This window comes from Jaculus jaculus, chromosome 1 (genome assembly GCF_020740685.1).
Source record: "Jaculus jaculus isolate mJacJac1 chromosome 1, mJacJac1.mat.Y.cur, whole genome shotgun sequence".
In the NCBI taxonomy this organism is placed as follows: Eukaryota; Metazoa; Chordata; class Mammalia; order Rodentia; family Dipodidae; genus Jaculus; species Jaculus jaculus.
Genome location: NC_059102.1, coordinates 9194273 through 9216358, shown reverse-complemented (window position 1 = coordinate 9216358; position 22086 = coordinate 9194273). Strand labels below are relative to the sequence as shown.

The 22086-nt window shown below is 48.6% G+C and overlaps 1 protein-coding gene across 1 annotated transcript in view; it reads right to left on the bottom strand.

Moving 5' to 3' along the window:
* The window catches only part of Fam53b (family with sequence similarity 53 member B), a 78785-nt gene that overhangs the window by 52783 nt on the left and 3916 nt on the right, over positions 1-22086 (bottom strand). The window contains exon 2 of the mRNA XM_004659264.2: positions 16116-16170. Within this exon, the coding sequence (XP_004659321.2) occupies positions 16116-16170 (55 nt within the window). The remainder of the gene's footprint in view (positions 1-16115; positions 16171-22086) is intronic.

Below are 22086 nucleotides of genomic sequence, written 5' to 3'. Positions count from 1 at the left end.
GTTCCACCCAAAATGCTTCCTCACCCTATAAATGGGAGACTGACTCGGCCTGAACCCTGCCTTGGCCGATGGCAGAATCACAGCAACGGATCTGTTTCACCTGTAACTCTCTGCTGCTCTTAGGATGGGATGGGATGCCCTGGCTGAGGACCTTGACCAAAGCTGAGTCTTTGGCACCTCAGGAGGGTCGAGGTCAGAATGGGCTTGGCACTGCCAGGTTAGTTCATCTGAAGTCCATTTTCAGAGTGCTTGCTGATAAAGGAAACTGATTTATTGCTCTTCCACCAAAAAGTCCAATAATACCAATGTCAACAACAGCTGCCAATCACAGCACGGAAGATATTTAAGGCAATTAAGATTGGGAAGAGTGGCTGTGTGTGGTGGCACACGTCTTTAATCCCAGCACTTGGGAGGCAGAGGCAGGAGGAGTGTCATGAGGTCCAGGCCGCCATGAGAATACATAGTGAATTCCAGGTCAGCCCGGGCTAGAGGGAGAACCTACCTTGAAAAACTGAAGAAAAAAAAAATGGGAAGAGCAAGTCTCAGGCTGCAAAAATGTTAAGGACCTGATTTGAACTTATACATTTAGTTCTCTGTTTAAAGACATGAATAAGTAAGCTAGCCCTGCTAGGAAATGCTGAATTAGAACTTGAACTTACTCTTGTGTAAAATACTCAAGAACAATTTGTTTCTCTTCTATAGAATCCAATACCCCATAGGGACTATTAGGAGATGCAAAGATAGCCTGATATACTTTTAGCATTCAAGTTTACAATTCAAAAGTAAAGTTGAGAAATGTGGTATGTTTTAGGAATCAACCTGTGAGCACTGTTTGCCTTTCCTAACCTGCATATGTTTATCAGCTGTGCAAGTGTGAATGAATGAAAGACCCTTTGATGCCCACAGCAATTTGGATCCCTCACTAAGCATTCGCCCTGGGCCATGGCATTTCCTAGCCACTTGCATGCAGGGCCGCTGTGGCAGAGGCAAGGAGACAGTGGGTTGGTGGCATTGGGTAACTGGGCCAGTTCTATATCGCTGAGTGATACTTAGGCCAGTCTGACCCCGGCGCCATGCCCTGCAGTGTGATAGGAAGCCACCAGGACCTGACACAGGTCCTGTTGAGAGGGAGTCGTGTAGCTTTTTAGTTTAGGGTGACTGGGCCCCGAAGGTAAAAGAGTAGAAATGTCCTTCAGTCGGGCCTTGCAGTCTCCACTTTACCCACAGGTCAAAGAAGGTCCTCTCCTCTCCTTACACTAGAGTTCCCTAGATCTGTTTTTCCATAAACCTCAGCCCCTTCCTGGGAGGGAGTTCCCCTTTCCTAGAATTTAAGTCTGATCCTGGCATTGTGGTTGGTTAAGCTCAGCCCCAAAATTTGATTTTATGGCTGGCCTCTTTCTGAGCCAGCCTCTTGCCCAGACCAATAAGCCCTCACTCCGGCTCACCTGAGCCTGAAGGCCAGGCCACCACAAGGCAGTTGTAAACAGACCTTTACCAGGTGGGAAGGCCTCCCTCTTCGTTGGCTGCTCATCTGTCCTGAACTCCCAGGCCCTGGGAAGCCTCCCCTTGTCTCGAGCTGGGTTGAGACCCACGCTATTTCCACAGGGCTCTTTACCCCTCTCCTGCCCCTCTCCATGGCAGGAGCGCTCTGTGCTTCCTTTTGCTTTTCCCCGAATAAATGTAAGAATTTCATAATTATCCTTCTCAGTCTGATTTATCAATCCTTTGGGTAAGAACAGACATGAACTAAGGATTTGGGGCTCCAAGAACTCCTCCTAAGCTCCCATAACCCACTGCACTGTCTTAAGGGGCTTCTTGCACAGGCAAGATGTGCTATATGTTTAGAAATTAGTGACTGAACCCAAGGCAATACGTGCTTCAAGCAGAAGGACTGCAAATCTAGCTGCCCCACAGTGACCACTTCTTTGAGGCAGTTTTAGAACTCACCTTGAACCGGAGGCAATCCTCGTGCTTCGACCTCCCACGTGCTGACATTATAAATATAAGCCACCATGACCACATTCTGTTCACAGTGGCCACTTCTCAAACACCACAGAAAGATACTCCCTGGACTGTCACAAACAACTAATCCACTGGGTCAAAGGAGGGACTAGTGCAGCCCAAAGGGGATTCCAAGATCCCAATGAAAAGCCAAATCAGGCCTTCCTCCCGGGCACTCTGCCAAGGTCATAAGACTGACAGCCTGAGGGACTATGACTCTGGGTGGGGGACACAGGGAGAAACTTCCCAGGGTTGTAAGCCATAAGGACCTCAGGAGCTGGAGAGGCAGAAAAGAGACTTTCTGTAAGGCCAGCAAGTCATCTGAGAACAAAGTAGGCTGAACCACCAACTTGAAGGTCACAGAATCTCCCCAAGCCCTGACCACAGCAGTTTTGATACCAGTTCCTCACAGCTGAGTTTATTTTTAATTTTTAACATATTTTTATGTATTTATTTGAGAGAAACAGAGACCAAGAGAGGGAGGGAAGGAAAGAGAGAGAAATAGAAAACATAGGTACACCAGGGCCTCCTGCCATTGCAAACAAAGTCCACATGCACACACCGCTTTGTGTGTCTGGCTTTACGTGGGTAGTGGGGGATTGAATCCAGGCCATCAGGCTTTGAAAGCAATCATCTTTAACCACCGAGCCACCTCTCCAGGCTCCCAGCTAAATTTAATAAGTTATTCCCCAAATATAGACATTACCCAAGTATTTCTTTGCAAGTTGTGTTTACACCGTTCACATATATCTTCAGTTCCAATGTAAAGTGTCACTGAGACAGGTGTGGTAGTGCACGCCTTTAATCCCAGAATGCGGGAGGCAGAGGTAGGGGGATCAATGTGAGTTCGAGGCCACCCTGAAACTACATAGTGAATTCCAGATCAGCCTGGGCTAGAGTGAGACCCTACCTTGAAAATAAATTAAAAAAAAAAAAAAAAACAGATTCAGTTTGATATCAGCAGGTCAAAGCTCAGTGAGCGCGAATAATAAACTCAATTTAAAGAAATACAAAGTAAGCCAGACATGGTGGCCTAGTCCCCACTATAATCCCAGCACTCAAGGGGATGAGACAGGAGGACTGCCTTAAGTTCCAGGTAAAGTTGGGCTATAGATTAAAACAAATGTCTCGTAAAACAAAGGGGGGAGAGGAAAGCGAGGAACATAAACTTACATGGACTGAGTCATGACCACCTATTTGGAAGGAGAAAACTTACGCTAAAATTTTGAGGACAATGCTCATTAAAATGACAGAGATGCCAGGCATGGTAGCTCACACCTATAATCCTAGCACTCAGGAGGCTGAGGCAGGAGTTCCAGGTCCGTTGGACGTAGAGTGAGACCCTGCCTCAGAGCAAAGCAAAGCAAAATAATAATAATAATAAAAAAACAGAAACGAATGGCAGTAAATTGGTAAGTGTGATTAAAATGCCCTGCAGAGGGGCTGGCTAAGCAGACTGTAAAGGGTTAGCATGGGCCCTGCCAGCGCACAGCCCAGGGACTAGCCAACGGTGTAGGAAGTACTAGGAACGTGTTGCTAAGAGAAAGCAGCACTATATACGGCAGTATGGCTCTTATTTAGTAAAATACATCCTGTGTCAGTCGTGAAATGAAGAAGAAACAGAGCAAAATGCTAACAGCTGATGGGCAGATCGCGGCTACTTTATATTTTCTTGTTTTGGCTTTTCTAGTCTGTCCATCTCCTATGAGGAAGCTCTATGAGCAAATGCATGAGGACTGTAGCCACGGGGCTACTTCTAGTGTGGCTCAGAAAGTGAGCCAGGGCCAGGGCCCCAACCTCTTTCTTTTCTGGGTTGCCTGCTTTGGGTTTTCAGGAAGTTGCTTGGCCACCAACTTCCCTTTGGGGATGAGACGCTGCAGCGCCACAGAGCTCAGGACTGTGGGGACTGAGCTTGGAACAGCAGGCCTAGCCGCAGAGCAGAGAGGACCTGAGACAGCCACAGCCTGTGCTCAGGAGCCAGTGGCACAGGACAGATGGCTTCTCGGGCAAACAGGCAGAAGTGAGCCATGAACGGAGAAAAGGCGGGTCCCATCCTCCAAGCATGCCTGCCACTTGTGTCCCATTTTTGTTTCACTGGTTGGGAATTTTCTTTTTCTCTGGGGAAATCAAGAATAAAGGGGAACTGGAAACCAAAGACTATCCATGATCTTGCTGTTTCCTGACCAGGCCCCTGGGGACCTCCCTCCTGTGGCTTTACTGCCTCTGTGCCTCTGGAGAACCTCTGGAAACTCCATCAGCTGTCTTCTGGTCCCCTGGGAGCTGCCCACTGCCTCCTGGGAAAGATGCAAACTTTTTAGCCTGGCATGCAAGCCCACCCACAGTTTCTCTAATGGACCCCACCACATTCTAAGTACCCAACTTCCTATGAATGGGAAGTCTGACAAGACTCTACAGTCAAAATCACCCTTGAAAACCTCTGGTCAGGCTGGCTGTAGAGATGGACACCAATGAAACCAGCACTAAGAAAGCTGAGGCAGAAAAAAAAGTGTAAGTTTAACACCTGCCTGGGCAACATAGAAATCCTGTCTCAAAAAGCAAATATATACTTATATTAAATCCCTTATCAGCCCATAAGTTTTACCCCTCCCAGTTTTCTGCAGATAATCCTAGAATAATTCTAATGTGCCAGAAATTCTTTATGAAACTAAAGTTTGATCATAAGACTTCAGGAATGCACACAGAACCTAAGTGCAGAGGTGGGAGTTCCATGAGCTTGGCCTTGAGGCTACCAATAACATCCCTATCGGGTACAGGGCAAATGGTCAATTCTAATGTGACCTGCTCACTACAGCACCTACTCCATCTGTTTAAGGAATAAGCCTGAAGGCTGGGGGAACTGGCTCAGCAAAGGCACTTGCCTGCAAAGCCTGCCAGCCCAAGAATCCAATTCCCCAACACCCACATCAAGCCAGATACAAAACATGGTGCAAGCATCTGGCATTCTTTAGCAGTGGCAGAAGACCCTGGCACGCCCAAACATATACACACATAAAATTAGAAATGAAAGAATTAGCCTGCATGACCTTACTACATGTTTCTACGTTGTAGGGAGGACTTGGAGAGTCAGTCCTCTCCTCTGTCCACTGGCTCTAGAGGAACACAGCACGCGGAGGCACAGTCTTGCCCACACATCAGCTCTTTCACACCTTCACATTTTTGCAAAGGCTCAGCATGTTTTTCTGACTTTTTGCTTCTTCCACCAACAGAGAGCCTCTTACTCATGTAAAGCCACACTCCCTCTGAGGAGATGCCTTCTCCATATGGCCCTGGTACACCCACAGAAATGTGCCTAGATTTTTAGCCATATGATTCATATGTTAACTAAGCCTTGATTATCTACTTCTGCTCAGTCACGGGCTTGGAGCACAGTCCAGTGTAGCTCCCCATCGTTCTGCACACAGTGTGACACACAGCAGGCCTGGCAGGGGCGAGGGGAATATAGGGGAAGAAGTGGGTGACAAAATTCAACAAACGCTGCAGAGGACGGAGATGGCTCCATGGGTAAAAGAGCTTGCTGCCCAAGTGAGAACCTTGGTTCAGATCCCGAGACCCACGTGAAGCTGGATGCAGGGGTGCACATCGATAATGCCGGTGTGCTTACAGCAGGATGGGAGGTGGGACAGGGAAATCCCTGGAAGCCCGCAGGCCAGGTAGAACCTGCCTCAAACACGGTGGAAAGCCAGGGCTGACATCTGAGGCTGTCCTCTACCTCCACACATGCACTGCAGCAAGTGTGCATTCCACGCACCCATCCCGTAACACATTTAAAAAAAAAAAAAACAAAAATTTGGGCTGGAAGGATGGCTTAGTGGTTAAGGTGCTTCCCTGCAAAGCCAAAGGACCTCAGGTCGATTCCCCAGGACCCACGTAAGCCAGATGCACAAGGTGGAGCTGGCATCTGAAGTTCATTTACAGTGGCTGGAGGCCCTTGTGCACCCATTCTCTCTCTCTCTCTCTCTCTCTCTCAAATAAATAAATAAAACTTAAAAATTAAAAAAAGAAAGCCCTACAGAGGAGGCTGAGGACGTTCCCCTCACATTGCTTGTTATTTGTCTTTGGCATGGTGACCTTCCCTTGGCTAGGTAGATCGAACCTTGGCTGTGCCTTGGGGCCACAGCTGGCTGCATCTGAAGCAGCCAGGAGACTCTGAGATACTTTGCAGCTGTAAAGCACTGCTACTGTGTGTCGGTACCAGCCTGGTAGCCAACTGTCCTGCGTGCAGCACAGATAATCCTGGAGCTATTTCTATCCTCACCCTTTCAAGAAGTACAATATAAGAAGGTAAAAACAATCGATGCTATGTTTAGCTTCTGTGTTTCCCCCCTTCAGAGTTCAGAAGGCAATTTGTTGGGTCAGGCCACCAGACAAAAGAACAGGAATAGAAGCTAAGTTTTGATGGCACACTGCCCTGCAAGCTAGGCCCCAACTTTACACCGCACAAAGGGCAGGTCTCTGAGAAGGGCATTCTGGGTGCCCCGCCCTGCCACTCAGTTATCACATCTGCACAAACAACTAGAGCTCCTTCCCAAGTGACCGGGGCCATAGACATGAGGTGTTCACTGAACAGTGGTTACTTGGCATGGCTGAAAGGGCATAGCCCTGGGATTGAACCTTAGCTCTCTGCAGATTCCTTAAGACGAAATAAGGGTCCAGAAAAGAGTAGCTTCTGCACTAGGATTTCTCCAGCTATGGTTTCTGGACTTCCTGCAGGACCATGGAGCTGACAGAGCTGTGTCCCTGACTTGGCAACTCAGACTCAGGACTAGAAACTCATATTTTATATGCTCTCCAAGTTGCTTTAATATAAAAATGTGAAATTCTGGTTGGGGAGATAACTTAGCTGGTAATTTGCGTGCCTTATGTGATAGCTGGAGTGAGGTGTTTCTCATAAACTCATGTGTTTGAATGCTTGATACCTAGCTACTGGCAATTTGAGAATTGGAGCTTTGCTGGAGGTGTGCTGTTGGGTGCGGACTTATGGGTGCTATAGCCAGCTTCACCTTGCCAGTGTTTGGCACTGTCCCCTGCTGCTGTTGTCGACCTCTTGTTGGCCAGGAGGTGATGTCCAGCCTCAGAGTCTCCCATTGAGTCTATGAGCCAAAATAAATCCTTTCCTCCCACAAGCTGCTTCTGGTCAGGTGCTCTGTGCCAGCAACAAGAAGGTTAACTGAAACAGTAAAATGGTTACCAGGAGTGGGGTCCATTGCTGCTAGAAACCTGGTTGTGTGGCTCTTGGCCTTTTTTTTTTTTAAATTTTTATTTATTTATTTGAGAGCGACAGACACAGAGAGAAAGACAGATAGAGGGAGAGAGAGAGAATGGGTGCGCCAGGGCTTCCAGCCTCTGCAAAGGAACTCCAGACGCGTGCACCCGCTAACGTGGGACCTGGGGAACTGAGCCTCGAACCGGGGTCCTTGGGCTTCACAGGCAAGTGCTTAACCGCTAAGCCATCTCTCCAGCCAGGCTCTTGGCCTTTTGAAACTGACTTACCAAAGGAACATGGAAGGACTTGAAACCTTGGTCTAAAAGACATCTTGCAGCGTTGAAGGCAGAGTTTGATGAACCATTCTGATCAGAGTTGAAAAGACCTGAATGTAGTAAGAACTATAGACTATGAGGTTTGGCTTATGAGGGGAAGAAAAAACTTTATTGGAAACAGTCTAAAGCCAGGCATGGTATACACCTTTAATCCTGGCACTCAAGAGACAGAGGCAGGAGGATCATTGTGAGTTCAAGGCCACTCTGAGAGTACACAGTGAATTGCAGGTCAGCCTGGGCCAGACCGAGACCCTACCTCAAAAACAAACAAACAAATAAGCAAACCGAAAAAGAAAAAGAACCAGTCTAAAGGCAGTTTGTGTGAGAGGCTTGCTGTTTTAACCATGTCCTGAGAACTTGTGCAGGGTTGCCTTTCATAGAAATGGGACTGGAATGAGCAGATGGATATGGCACAGAAAGAAATGAAATCTTTGGGCCGAAACTGCTGCTGTTCAGCTGCAATTGTTTGAGAGATTACAACAAAAGTTCCAAGAGTTTACAGCCCTGGAGGTCTCAGCACTGTGTTTTAGATGCTCTCAAAGTGACATAATGCAACAGAATGTGGTTTCTAGCATTGGTTAAGCACCTACATACAGACCCAAGAAACCAGATTCTCACAGCCTCCAAGGCCCAAGGAGCAAGCCTCCAGCCAGACCTGTGGCTGACTCATTCCTGGATTTCACCTGTGTACTTGTGCTGACAGCGAGTTTCTCTCCCTGCCCTGTGGGGTGGGTTGGGCTAACTTGGCCTGTGAGCTCTGAGGGCAGCCTGTTTTGTGTGTAAGCTCACCGACCCTTTCAGTGTTAAACTCCAGACAACTGGGGTGTCTTTCCAAAGTCAGTTTTGCCAAACAGATCTTATAGTGAGAACACGGGGGTAATAATCAGGGTAATTACTTGGGCTGTCCCCTAGTAGTCTCATCTGGCTGGCTGGGGTTTTGTTTTGTTTGTTTTGAGACAGTTCACTCTGCAGTTCAGGCTGGCCTGGAACTCACCCTGGCTGGGGATAAACATATAATCCTCCTGCCTCAGCCTCACAGGTGCTGAAATCATTGGCACGAGCCACCATGCTAGCTTTCTCATCTGTTTTTAAATGAAACTCGAAGCCTGTATTGTCAGAATGGAAACTCACTTTTGTGTCAGAAAGAAAGGCTCCCCTGCCTCAGCTTCTGACCCTGCCATGCAGCTATAGGGACAGTGAAATGGTAGCTGTTTCTTAAAGCCAGTGATACAAGACACCATGCTCCTCTCACGAGGGACAAGGGATTGGGATGGCTGAAGATGGCATTCCACCAGGACCCATCTGGGGAACAGGAAGGCTGGCCCGTGGGGCTCTGAGAAAGCAGAGAACCAAGATCAGGGTTCAGGACATCCTGCCCCCTTGTCGGCAGGGTGGGGATGGCCAACTGCAGCTGCTACTACTCCTGAGAAGGCTGAGCTCTTCTTGCAGAAAGGGGTCTGGGGGGAGGGCAACCAAGGTATCAATAACCACACAGGGCTGGGTGCTGGGGGCACAGGCCTCAGTCTCCCCCATCTGCATAAGGCAATGTGAACTGGGGCCCTGTGACAGTTCCTCCATGTCAACACAAACTCTGAAGGGCTGGAAAAGTCAGTCTGGTCCACCTTTCCAGATTTGTTCCTGCTGTGAGGAATGTACAGACTACATGAAGTGAGCAGTTCTCTGCACTACACACAAAGCAAGGGTGGGTACTGTTGTACAGATGAGGGAACTAGCAGCAGGGAAAGTGTCAACCTACTACCCCAGAGGTCTCCCTGCTGAGAATAGGAAAGAGCACCAGCATGTACCCCAAGGACAATGCTCATCTCCTGGGTCATCACAGTACATCCTGTCCACTGGTGGGCAACTGAGCTTCGGCTCCCCCAGGTACCCAGTGAGCAAACAGTAGAAGCCAGACTTACGCCCAGGCTGTAGATCTGAGGTCATGCTTTTGCAGTTGGGCCAGGCTAGCCCCTGACTTGCCCATCTTTTATTCCAGAGGGCAGGGCACCTAAAGACAGCCTACGACAGCCACTCCGTGCCCTCTGACAGCACTGTGGCCCTCTCCCTGGCCCTGTTCAGCCAGCTTATATGAGAAGGCAAGCTGGGAGCTCTACGCTTGTTACTGCAAACAGCTGTCACGTGTTCCACCCAACCCCCCCTGCCTCCACTAGAGACTTCATTCTAGTAACACTGGCCAGTAAATGGTACCAGGAAGAGCTCAAAGCACTCTGCATGGGTGAACCAAACTACTTTAGAGATTTAAAAATCATGCGACCACAATAAATTGAAAAGAACAGTAGAAAGCTATTTTCTTTTTTTAATATGTTATTTTTCTTTATTTATTTGAGAGAGAGAGAGAAAAAAAAAAACAGGCTGGGAGAGAGAAAAAATGGGCGTGCCAGGGCCTCCAGCTGCTGCAAATGAACTCCAGATGTGTGCACCCCCCCTTGTGCACCTGGCTTATGCAGGTCCTGGGGAATCGAACCTGGGCCCTTTGGCTTTGCAGGCAAGAACCTTAACAACTAAGCTACTGCTCTAGCCTCGAAAGGCATTTTCTTAAGAACCATATGTATGCACAGCTGTATGTGGATGTGACTTTTCAGTGAGCACAGATCACACGCTGGTCTGTGTTAATTCACAGGCAGTTTCATCTTGGAGGCCTTGGCCCAAGGATCACATTCAAAATGGCTTATCTCTGCACAACAGAGAAAGTGCCCAAGAACAAAAAACTGGGCCTGAGTAGCTCTGATTTTGTTACTTGTGTTTTTCATTTTGTTCCAGTCATTTGACTAAAGTGGAAAACTGCCAGCTTTTCCACACAGGCCACTTCCAATGACAAATAGTGGCTGAGTCAAAAGGAGACCAAAGATCTCAGAGTGAAACCTCTCAGTCCTAGGTAGCTCAACACAGCTGACTGGTTTCCCCGAGGAACTCCATCCAGAGAGCACCCTGGGGACAGCCCTTTTATGTACAGAGCAGACTTTAACAGCCAAGTAATTAAACACTGAAGTGAGAGCTTATAATTAAAACGCTGACAGACCTGAACAGGAGCGGCACAAGTCAGGCTGCTATAAGATTTTTACAATTCCTTTTTATACATTATGTATGATCCTTCTGCTCAAGTTGCCTCTATGTTCTTTGCCTGTGAAATAATTTACATTAATAAATAATTTATTACCATAACTCCTAAAGTAATTATGGGTTTCCCATTTTTTTTCTTAGCATATGAATTGGTCTGTTCTCTGTCCACTGACTGTACTTACAAGGCTTCTCCTAGTGGCCTTTTGGAAACAATTGGTGTTGCTTTTGCTCTCTCACATTTTATGTGATTTCCAGATCTTCTCCTCGCCTGAGTGGTGAGGAAAATGGAATGTGTGGCGTCCATTGTCCCGACAACACAGAACTCATTTAATGGCTGTAATTAGCCGAGAGTGGTGAATAGGGCCTATGCTCACCCCACTTGCCCTGTTTCACCATTAAAATTAAACTGGCACACGTGTGACCCCAGGCGAGCGTGGAGAAGCGTCTCACGGGGCAAGTGGCAAAGGCTTTGGCAGCAGCAGGCTGAAGCTTCGCATGCAGCCCACCACACTCAGCACAGGAAGGCGCCCACTTCCCACACCCCCCAGACGTCAGGGTGAGAAGCCCGAATGGCCAGTTGGGGGTTGCCCCTCAGCCCATGTTTCCTGTGTCAAGAGCGCAGCGCTTGGGGCTAGGGCAATGGCTCAGCTGGTAGAGCCAGGGTTGAGATTCCCAGCACCAGGTCATAAAAGTCCAGGTGGGCATGGCGGCCTGCCTGTAGTCCCAGTGTGAGGGAAGTGGAGAAAGAGAAGCCCCAGGGAAACTGGCTAGACTAGACTAGCTGAGCTGGAGAGCTCTGACCAAGTGGAAAACCCTGCCTTGGCAAAATACAGAGAATGGCTGAGGAAGACACCTTGACATACACATATGTCCACGCACATACGTGCACATCACACACACACGTAACAGAGTACAGCACTTGGTCATACACAGACGTCTTTCTCCCAGAGAGCTGTCAACATGCAAAGTTCTTCAGCAGAGGTGGCTGGGGGAAGATCTGGAGGGGAGAAAAGAAATCAAAGGCCAACCGGGCTGTGGTGGCGCATGCCTTTAATCCCAGCACTCAGGAGCCCGAGATAGTAGGATTGCTGTAGGTTCAAGGCCACCCTGAGACTCCATAGAGAATTCCAGGTCAGCCTGGAGTACAGTGAGACCCTACTTCAAAAAACAAACAAACAAAAATAGAAATCAAAAGCCTCTGCTAGGTGTCCTGCCAGATGGGGCCAAGCCAGGGTCCTAAGACAGGACCCTTGCTTGGGCACAGAGCTGGTGGGTAGGGCTGCGTTCTGCTCTGTCTCCCATCCACACGCTGGCTTTGTTCTCCCCAACTTTGGGAAAGCATAAAACCACTTCTTTGTCTCAACTTCCCAAATTGGGGTAAGGAACTGGGGTAGGGAGGGGCCTGGTATCCAGCTTACAATCACAAACATGAGGTACTTTCAAAAGAAAAAAGAAAAAAAAGAAAAACAAGCATTGTTGAGAGCATTTGATTCTTTTTAAAAAATATCTGTTGTTCATTTTTATTTATTTATTTGAGAGTGACAGAGAGAGAGAGGGAGAGAAAGAGACAGATAGAGAATGGGCACGCCAGGGCTTCCAGCCTCTGCAAATGAACTCCAGACGCATGCGCCCCCTTGTGCATCTGGCTAACGTGGGTCCTGGGGAACCGAGCCTCGAACCGGGGTCCTTAGGCTTCACAGGCAAGCGCTTACCAACTAAGCCATCTCTCCAGCCCAACATTTGATTCTTATAGGATGACCAGTTTAAAGGCAGTTCTATGGAAAAGCAACAACCTGGGCTGTGCTCCTGGCCTGGGACACTTGCTGGGATTTTTTTCAAAGTGCTTAGGAATCATGCATATTTGCTTCCAGCTAGGACCAGGGGGCATGAGGTTCAGGGAAAAACCCTTAAGTCACAGAGTCAACTGTCCCCAGCTCTCACAGGAGAAGTCCACAGATCAGGGCCAGCACTTGAGTCTATCTCCCTGTGGAGACAGGCTGGAGGTGGGAGATTATAAGAACTTGGCACTTTATCTTTGCTCAGCATTGTCCAGCCTGGAAGGACCCAAAACCCTCTTGAAAAGTCTGGACACCCCTTCAGGGTGTTCTCTTCCCTGCTATTGAAAAGCAGCCACACCCAAGATGAAATCTGCCCGCCTGGGGTAGACTCCCAGCTTGCCACGGTGACAGCACGGGGCGAGGCTGCAAACCTCCACTCAGCAATTCAATGGGCTACAGAGGTAAAGTGAGCTACCAGCTCCACCACCTCTCATGGGCATGGAGAGGCCTCTGGCTGCTGACTCCCCGGGTAGAGTTAGAGGACAACACACACACACACATACACACACACACACACACACACACACACACACACACACACACACGGTACCCATACTTTGCCAGAAGAGACCAAGGCACAGGAAAATGGGGTCACCTACTCTTTGCTCTACAGACCTCCTCCATCTTAGCAGCTGGCCTAGGCCACAGGGCATCCACCGTTGGTGGCTCTTCTCTGCCAGACAGAAAGTTCCTTGTGGGCAGGGCAGGGTCCTCTTTACTCTGCCCTGAACTAAATGTGTGGCATATGCTAAGTGCTCAATTCCTATCTGTAGGAACAAGCCCCCGAAACAACGGTGAAAGCCTTGGTGCTACAGGCTGCCACGCGGGGCAGGGTTCTCCACACTCAAGGAGGGCCGAGCAGCAGGGGAGGCATGTCAGGGAGGGAGATACGAACAGGACGTAGGCACGCTGCTGAGCCACCACCTGTGCAGCAGACAGAGGAGGTCATGGGGGAGGAAGATGAGGAACAGGACACTCCTGACCCACTACCTTCTGCCTCTCTCCTGGCTAACTGGCAGGCCTTGCAGGGCAGGAGAAAGACAGGGCCTGTGGAAGGGAAGAGACAGGAGAGACAGTGAGATCAGGACAAAGCTTCTGAAAGAGCCTTCCTGGAAACAAAGCTAGAAACACAGCCTGGCTCCTCCTGCCAGCCCAGAGGCCTCCTGGTAGAAAGCAGACTGTTGGACCGCACAGGCTCAGATAGCCAGACTGTCACGAACGGTGTCATGACTGTGCCCATGCCTTCTCCTCCTCCAGACGGCTGCCTTGGCCTCGAGAACAGCTCTCTCGCCTGCAGCCCCCTCCCAACAAAGCCACCATGGTGATCTGGATCCTCAGCTGAGATATCCAACCTTCTTAACACTTCCTGTGGCCTGCTTTGTGTTGCTCTAATTCATCACAAAGTCCTAACACCATGCTTTTGATTGCCATGTTAAAATAAGGAAACTGAGGCCCAAACAAACTAGGGAACATTCACCTTATGACTCACATGGTGGAAATGCCAGGGAGGCCTAACACAGGAACAGCCTTGAAGGGGAAGCCGCCATCCCCAAACTGTAGGTTCCGGGTATGGTTCTATTTTGCTGAAGGCCTAGAGTAAAAGAGCAAGATGGCTCTGCCGTAAGCCTGTCCCAGGACACAGGTGTAGCAGGCTTCTGGACTATAAGCTGGGCTCACAGTGATGGTGCCCACTGGCCTCTTTCCCCAGGCTGGGCTTCGGCCTCAAGGGCAGCTCTCTCCCTTCATCAACTTTCAAAGGAAGCCACCGTGGTCCTTCTGTTTAGACATGGAGAAAGCCAAAAGCCACCAAGGAAGTATTTGGTCATGTGGGGACAGGACTCAGAAGTATGTCATGTGGTAAACCAAGGTCCGGTGATCTCCCGGTTTCAATTTCCTCTAGGTGGTGGCATCAAAAGACCATTAGAAGCAGGGCGTGGTGGTGCATGCTTTTAATCCCAGCACTGAAGAGACAGCGGTAGGAGGATCGTAATGAGTTCAAGGCCACCCTGAGGCTACATAGTGCATTCCTGGTCAGCCTGAGCTAGAGTGAGATCCTACCTTGGAAAACCAAAAATAAAAAAAAAATTTAAAAAGACCATTACGGTCAATCAGTCAGCAAAGTGCTTCTCAGGCAAGCATGAGGAACTAAGTTCAGATCCCCGTTACACATATAAAAGCTGGGCATAGTGACCCACGCCTCAACTCCTAGTGCTAGGGAGGTGGAGATAGGAGGATCTCCACTGCTTACCAGCTGGCTGGTGTAGCCCAAACAGTGAGGCCTAGGTTCAGTGAGAGACTGTCTTAAAAATAAATACATAAGTAAGGTGGAAGTGATTGAGAAAGATACCCAGGGCTGGAGAGCTGGCTTAGCGGTTATGCACTTGCTTGTGAAGCCCAAGGACTCTGGTTCAAGGCTCGATTCCCCAGGACCCACGTTAGCCAGATGCACCAGGGGGACGCATGCATCTTGAGTTCGTTTGCAGTGGCTGGAGGCCTTGGCATGCCCATTCTCTCTCTCTTTCTTTCTATCTGCCTCTTTCTCTCTGTGTCCGTCACTCTCAAATAAATAAATAAAAATAAACCAAAAAAATTTTAAAAACGAGAAAGATACCCAATGTCAATCACTGACTTCCAGCTGCATGTGCACACATGTATATGTATGTACACACACATACACACACAAAAAAAAAAAAAAAAAAACAACTACTGGACACAGAGCACAGAGGGCAAGGATGCCACTACGTAGCCCTGCAAAGAAATGAAACCTGAAAGTCCATAGTGATTATTTCATTGCTGCAGGCTGATCTCTAATTCAATATAGACAGACAGAAACCCATCTGGGAGGATAGGCCAAAGATGGGCAGGACAGACAGCAAAGGAGACACTGCGTGCAATCATCTAACACATCAAGAACGCTACACAATTCAGTCATTTTTACCCTCTACAAGAACAGCAGTTCACATGTGCATGAACACAGGACACTAAGGCCTTTCTAGAAGGGATGTCAGAAATATGAACCAAGAGCTTTAAAAGATCCCTGCTTTCTGGCCTCTCTGTTCCCGTCCTGAAACTGCACTACAGAATACAAAAGCAAGAACGCAGACTCAGAGAGCCACTGCTACTGACACCAGCAAATCCAACAGCCCCATTGCCTGGTAACCACAAAGTCACTTCACTCAGGGATATTTTGGTTCATCCACACAATATGGTTCTATAAACCATTAAAATGTGTGGAATGCATCATTTTCGTGCTGTAGGAACTACTAAATGAAAAGTAAACAAATACTATATTGTATAATTACATGTTCATCAGAGACCTGGCTATGCTAAAAATGCAAAAAACAAACATTCATGAAAATACCAACAGTAGCTTTCACTAGGAACTGGGGCTGTAAGAGATTTTTCCTTCCTATCCTATGGCACTATTTCCATGAGGTACTTTAATCATCAGCCCGAACTCTCGATGTCAGACTTGGAAAACCATACACCTGCCCCTTCCCTTTTACACCCCGGCAGCCTCTGGCCCACTCCAGCCCCACTGGGGACTGAAATAGCTAAACACGTGGAAGAGAGTCCCCCACGCTCCTCGAGGGCTCCCCCTGGCTGGGAGGACACCCACACCGTGTGGCTACTCACCCATAATTCCACAAGAGAGAAGGGTAGGTCCTTGACTCATCTTCTTTGGCGTTTGCTGAAAACAACCAGAAAAGCTATTCACTCTTCAAGTCGTCAGAAGCACGTTCACACATGATTCTGCACTGAACTCTTGCTAAAGTCACAATTAAAGGGGAAGCTGTCTTTCGCCAGTGTCAGGTCAGCGACAGACCTAAGTATATCAAGAGACAATATGTGCAGAGGACTGGGCCTAGGCTCTGTCCCAAGGCTCCAGATAGTTATGAACCCAGCAGATCAGTGGGCTTTTAAACCACACTTTTAGCCCAAACTCCTGACATCAGGGGACCTTTACCCAGTAAGTGGGGGAGGGGTGGTGACAAGCTATTGAAAAGCTTCACCAGGGACTGGAAAGACACTAACAGAGGTGCACCCTCCCAGAAGTGAGGGCCTTCTCCCCCTCCTAGATGATACAAGGGCAGTGCCTCCTCTACCTGAAGTGAAGTGCTGGCCAGTGCTTTGTGGCCATGGGGGAGCCTTCCATCATTCTGAACTGCAACAATCACTCAGGTCTCAACCTGAGAACTACAGCTTTCAACTTTCGGGCATTGTCTGTCCACTGGGCTTCCCACTCCACTTCTCTCACAGCTCACACCCACCTATGCTGAACACCATGGTCACCAGATTAAAAAAGAGGCTAGGAGGACTGGATGAACTGATATTCCAGGCACTTACTCCACAGCTACACCACAGGCTGAGCGTGGAATCGTCTGAGGGTTCTTGTGCTCAGAAGGCCCGCGGGGAAGGGACATCCCAGTCAAGACCTGAGGCAGGTCTGCCTCAGCATTCCAAAGACCGAGTGCCTCTCTCCCTCCCTCCCTCTCTCATTCAGTTTTCCACCAACTTGGTACATAGGAACTGACAATTATCTATGTGCAGGCTGTGCTAGGGGTTGATTGTGCAATGGGAAATGAAACTCTCAGGGATGGCTTAGCAGTTAAGACGTTTGCCTACAAACCCAAAGGACCCAGGTTCGATTCCCCAGGACCCATGTAAGCCAGAAGCATAAGGTACACGTGTCTGGAGTTTGTTTGCAGTGGCTGGAGGCCCTGGCACACCCATTCTATCTCTCTCCCTCTTTCTCTGTCAAATAAATAAATAATAAAAAAAAAAAAACAAGACAGACAAACAGAAAAAAAGAAAGAAAAATTCTAAACCCCCAAAAATCAGCCTGTCACACAGGGCTCTAGCTTCTGGGAGAAGCCCCAGTCCTCCTCTCTCCCTGACCCATGCATGGCAGACAGAAGCAAGGCTTCTAGACTGGGAAGTAGGTGGGCACCAGGATCTGCCTCTTGAAGCCCTTGGAGGAGGGTGGGGCTGACTAGCAACACCAGATAAGAGGGTGGCAACTGCCTGGCACCAGCTCCCTCACCCCATCCCTACTGCCCAATCTGGGGCCTTTGCACTTGGTCCGCAATGCCTTTGTCCCACAGGGGCTTTAAAGGTCCATCCTGCTCAGACTGGGGAAAGACAGCAAGGAGGGCCTTCATTTCATGAAGGACAGTCACAAGGCAACTTATTACACCAGAGAGATGAGACAGGGGCAGGGAGGCGATCAGGGCCTGTGTGCTAGGGCTGGGCTGGAGGTCACAGCCAGCTTGGTATAGGACATCTGAGCTAGTGTTGACAGGCCAGAAGGAACCTGGAGGTGGGCAACCCTTCTCCAGGCCTTTCCTCAGTTTAAAACAACCCTTACGCTATCAGGCCAGGTGGTTCTCTTGGATTCCAAGTGATGTAACTGCCTACAGCCGTCTCTGGCAGTATCTAGAAAGAGTTAAAAAGAGCTGCACCTGCCACCTTCTAGGCGGACACGGTACATTGCAGGATGTGCAGCTGAAAGCCACACCAAAGTCACCCGAGGGAGCGGGTGACAAGCACGGCAGAGCGGCCACCGGGGCTGCGCCACCCACACAGCAAGTGTGGAGCCTGCAGTCAGGCCTGCTCTCATGGGAGGGCTCAGAGAAGGGGCTGTGTTTGCCCCCATGAAAAGCCTTGCTTGCTAAGGGAGACAAGCTCCTGGCGATCAGGGAGCAACCAGGCTCAAGGCTAACACCGGGGTGGTTCCCAGTGAGCCCCACCCACAAGCCCTGACACCCCATGCCTGTTATAAGGGCAAAGGCAACTGGCTGGAAGCCCACTGTGGCCACACCAAGGCAAGGGTAAGAGCAGAGAGGACGGGAAGACCACCCGCGTGCGCCACTGAACACGGTGCTGCACTGGAGCCCTTGGGGCGTTTCAGTCACAAGCAGGAAGTGGAGCTGAGCCACTGTGTGGCCAGCGGAAGAGTGCTTAAGGTCTGCTCATTCCAGGGAGGGGTGGGCACACGATCCAGAGGGCACCTGCTTCCAAAACCCCTCTGCCCTCCTGCACCACCCTGCTCTTCCTGGGCTCGGCCCATCTGTTATTAGTCTTCGAGCTGTGAGCTCTCTGCCTCTGCTCTGGTGAGTGCTTATTCTCGGTGAGCTGCCTGAAGGGAGTGTCCGTCACTTACAAATGAGGGATCCTAACTGGCTAGGATTGGACCCCGTCTGGATCTTTGGGCCCATCTGTGTGAGATGAAGCCAGGGTGGGCCAGGCCAGATTATCTCACCCCCAACATCTGCCCTTGAGGCGAGGCCCCAGCACACTCTGATCATGGGCAGGTTTGCCTAGGACCCCGGCCACACAGGCGAAGCAGCACCCGGCAGTTCACAATGGTCTTTCTACCCCCAGTCTACCAAGAATCTGGTAAAAAATTCCCACTGGCGCATCCAATTCCTGCAGCTAGGCTTCCCAATCCACCCTTTGAACCCCCTGCCCTCATGGGGGGGGGGGTGGGAGGGGGACACATCACTGTGCTGAGGCCCGGAGGCCCTTAGGGGAGGGGATTGCGACTCCTGGAGCCTCCCAAGACCCTGGAGTCTGCAGAGGAGCAAAAGCGGCTGAGGCTGAGGCCTGCAGGGAAGGAAGTTGAGAGCACACCTCCTTTACTGCCTCCCTCTTTGAATCCTCTCTATGCCTGGCCCCCACCCCCGAACCCCCACCCGGCTTTGGTCCCTGTCACTCGGAATCAGATGCGGGTAGGAAAGGGAATCACTGGGAATCAGACTGAGGCTTCAGGTCCCATGGTGGCAGGCTCTAAAAGATGCCAGTGCAGCTTGGGCATGCCTTACTCCAGGGCTTCAGGGGTCCCAAGGCACAGGGACTCCCTGGGCATATCTACCTGCCCAGGGAGAAAGGCACCAGGAGTCCTCAGACCCTGGTTGCGGCAGTAGAGAGCCAAGTGCCAAGTTGCCTGATCAGGAGCATAGGTTCCCTGTGCCGAGATAGCCGGGCCTAAGGCCCGATGTGGCCACTGACTCTTCAGGCTGAGCAAATACCTCAGCTCTGGCACGTAGTTGAGCACAGAGGGGCCTTTCTTCTACTTCCCTGTGAAGCTGCGTGAGGTGTAAGTCAGGCAACCTGCAAACACGCGTCTCTCTTCCTGGAGCAGACACTTGCCACCCCCACTGGTCTCCAGGCTTTATGAGTGGGCTGGGGGCTGGAGAGATGGCTTCGTGGTTAAACACTTGCCTATGAAGCCTAAGGACCCCGGTTCGAGGCTCAATTCCCCAGGACCCACATTAGCCAGATGCACAAGGAGGTGCACACATCTGGAGTTCGTTTGCAGTGGCTGGAGGCCAGGTGCACCCATTCTCTCTCTCTCTCTCTCTCTCACTTTCAAATAAATAATTTTAAAAAAAAAAAAAGAGTGGGCTGGGGGCTGGAGAGATGGCTTACTGGTTAAGGCGCTTGCCTGTGAAGCATTAAGGACCCAGGTTTGATTCTCCAGGTCCTACGTTAGCCAGATGCACATCGTAGCGCGTGCATCTGGAGTTCATTTGCAGTGGCTAGAGGCCCTGGTGCATCCACTCTCTCCCACTCTCTGTCCCTTTGTATCTAATAAATACATTTTTAAAAAAAGAATGGGCTGGATATAGCAGGATACAAAATAAATACACAGAAATCAGTAGCCTTCATATATGCTAACAACAAACACACAGAGGATGAAATCAGAGAATCACTCCCACTCACAATTGCATCAAAAAAAATAAATAAATAAAGTACCTTGGAATAAACCTAACCAAGGAAGTAAAGAATCTCTACAATGAGAACTTTAAAACACTCAGAAGAAAGTGGAGAAACGTCCCTTGTTCCTGGATTGGAAGAATCAATATTGTGAAATGGCAATCTTACCCAAAGCAATCTACACATTTAATGCAAGCCCTATCAAAATTCCAAAAGCATTCTTCATGGAAATAGAAAAAGCAATCCAAAAATTCATTTGGAAATACAAAAAACCTCGAATAGCTAAAATAATACTGAGCAACAAAAGTAAGGCTAGTGGTATCACCATACCTGATTTTAACCTGTACTATAGAGCCATAGTAACAAAAACAGTTTGGTACTGGCACAAAAACAGACATGTAGATCAATGGAACAGAATAGAGGACCCAGATGTAAGTACAGGTAGTTATAGCCACCGGATATTCGATAAAAATGCCAAAAATACTCACTGGAGAAAAGACAGCCTCTTCAGCAAATGGTGTTGGGAAAATTGGACATATATTTGTAGAAGGATGAAAATAGATTCTTCTCTCTCTTCATGCACAAGAATTAAGTCCAAATGGATTAAAGACCTTAACATCAGACCTGAAACTCTGAAACTGCTAGAGGAAAAAGTAGGGGAAACCCTTCAACATATTGGTCTTGGCAAAGACTTTCTGAATACAACCCCAATTGCTCAGGCAATAAAACCACAGATTAATCACTGGGACCTCATGAAATTACAAAGATTTTGCTCTGCAAAGGACACAGTGAAAAAAGCAAAGAGGTAACCTACAGAGTGGGAAAAAATCTTCACCAGCTGTATATCTGATAGAGGATTAATATCTAGGATATACAAAAAACTCAAAAAGTTAAATAATAAGGAATCAAACAAGCCAATCAAAAGATGGGCTATGGAGCTAAATAGAGCATTCTCAAAGGAAGAAATACGAATGGCATATAAGCATCTAAAAAAATGTTCTACGTCACTAATCATCAGGGAAAGGCAGATTAAAACTACACTGAGATTCCATCTCACTCCTGTCAGATTGGCCACCATCATGAAAACAAATGATCATAAATGTTGGCGGGGATGTGGAAAAACAGGAACCCTTCTACACTGCTGGTGGGAATGCAGTCTGGTCCAGCCATTGTGGAAATCAGTGTGGAGGTTCCTAAAACAGCTAAAGATTGATCTACCATATGACCCAGCTATAGCACTCCTAGGCATATATCCTAAGGACTCATCTCATTTCCTTAGAAGTACGTGCTCAACCATGCTTATTGCTGCTCAATTTATAATAGCTGGGAAATGGAACCAGCCTAGATGTCCCGCAACTGATGAGTGGTTAATGAAGATGTGGCACATCTATACAATGGAGTTCTACTCAGTGGCAAAGAAAAATGAAGTTATGAAATTTGCAGAAAAATGGATGGATCTGGGAAGGATTATACTAAGTGAGGTAACCCAGGCCCAGAAAGCCAAGCACCACATGTTCTCTCTCATATGTGGATCCTAAGTACAGATGACTGGGCTTCTGCGTGAGGACGAAAATACTTAGTAGCAGAGGCCAGTAAGTTAAAAAGAAGATATAAAAGGAAGAGAAAGGAAGGGAGGAGGGTACTTAATAGGTTGGCATTGTATATATGTAAGTACAATGATTGAGATGGGAAGGTAATATGATGGAGAATGGAATTTCAAAGGGGAAAGTGCGGGGGTGGGTAGGGTATTACCATGGGATATTTTTTAGAATCATGGAAAATGTTAATAAAAATTGTGAAAAGATAAAAAATAAAACAAAATAAAAAGAATGGGCTGGGAATCTTGGTGGTAGAGAAGGCCGTTCTGACGGAGGGAGGTGGTCACTCT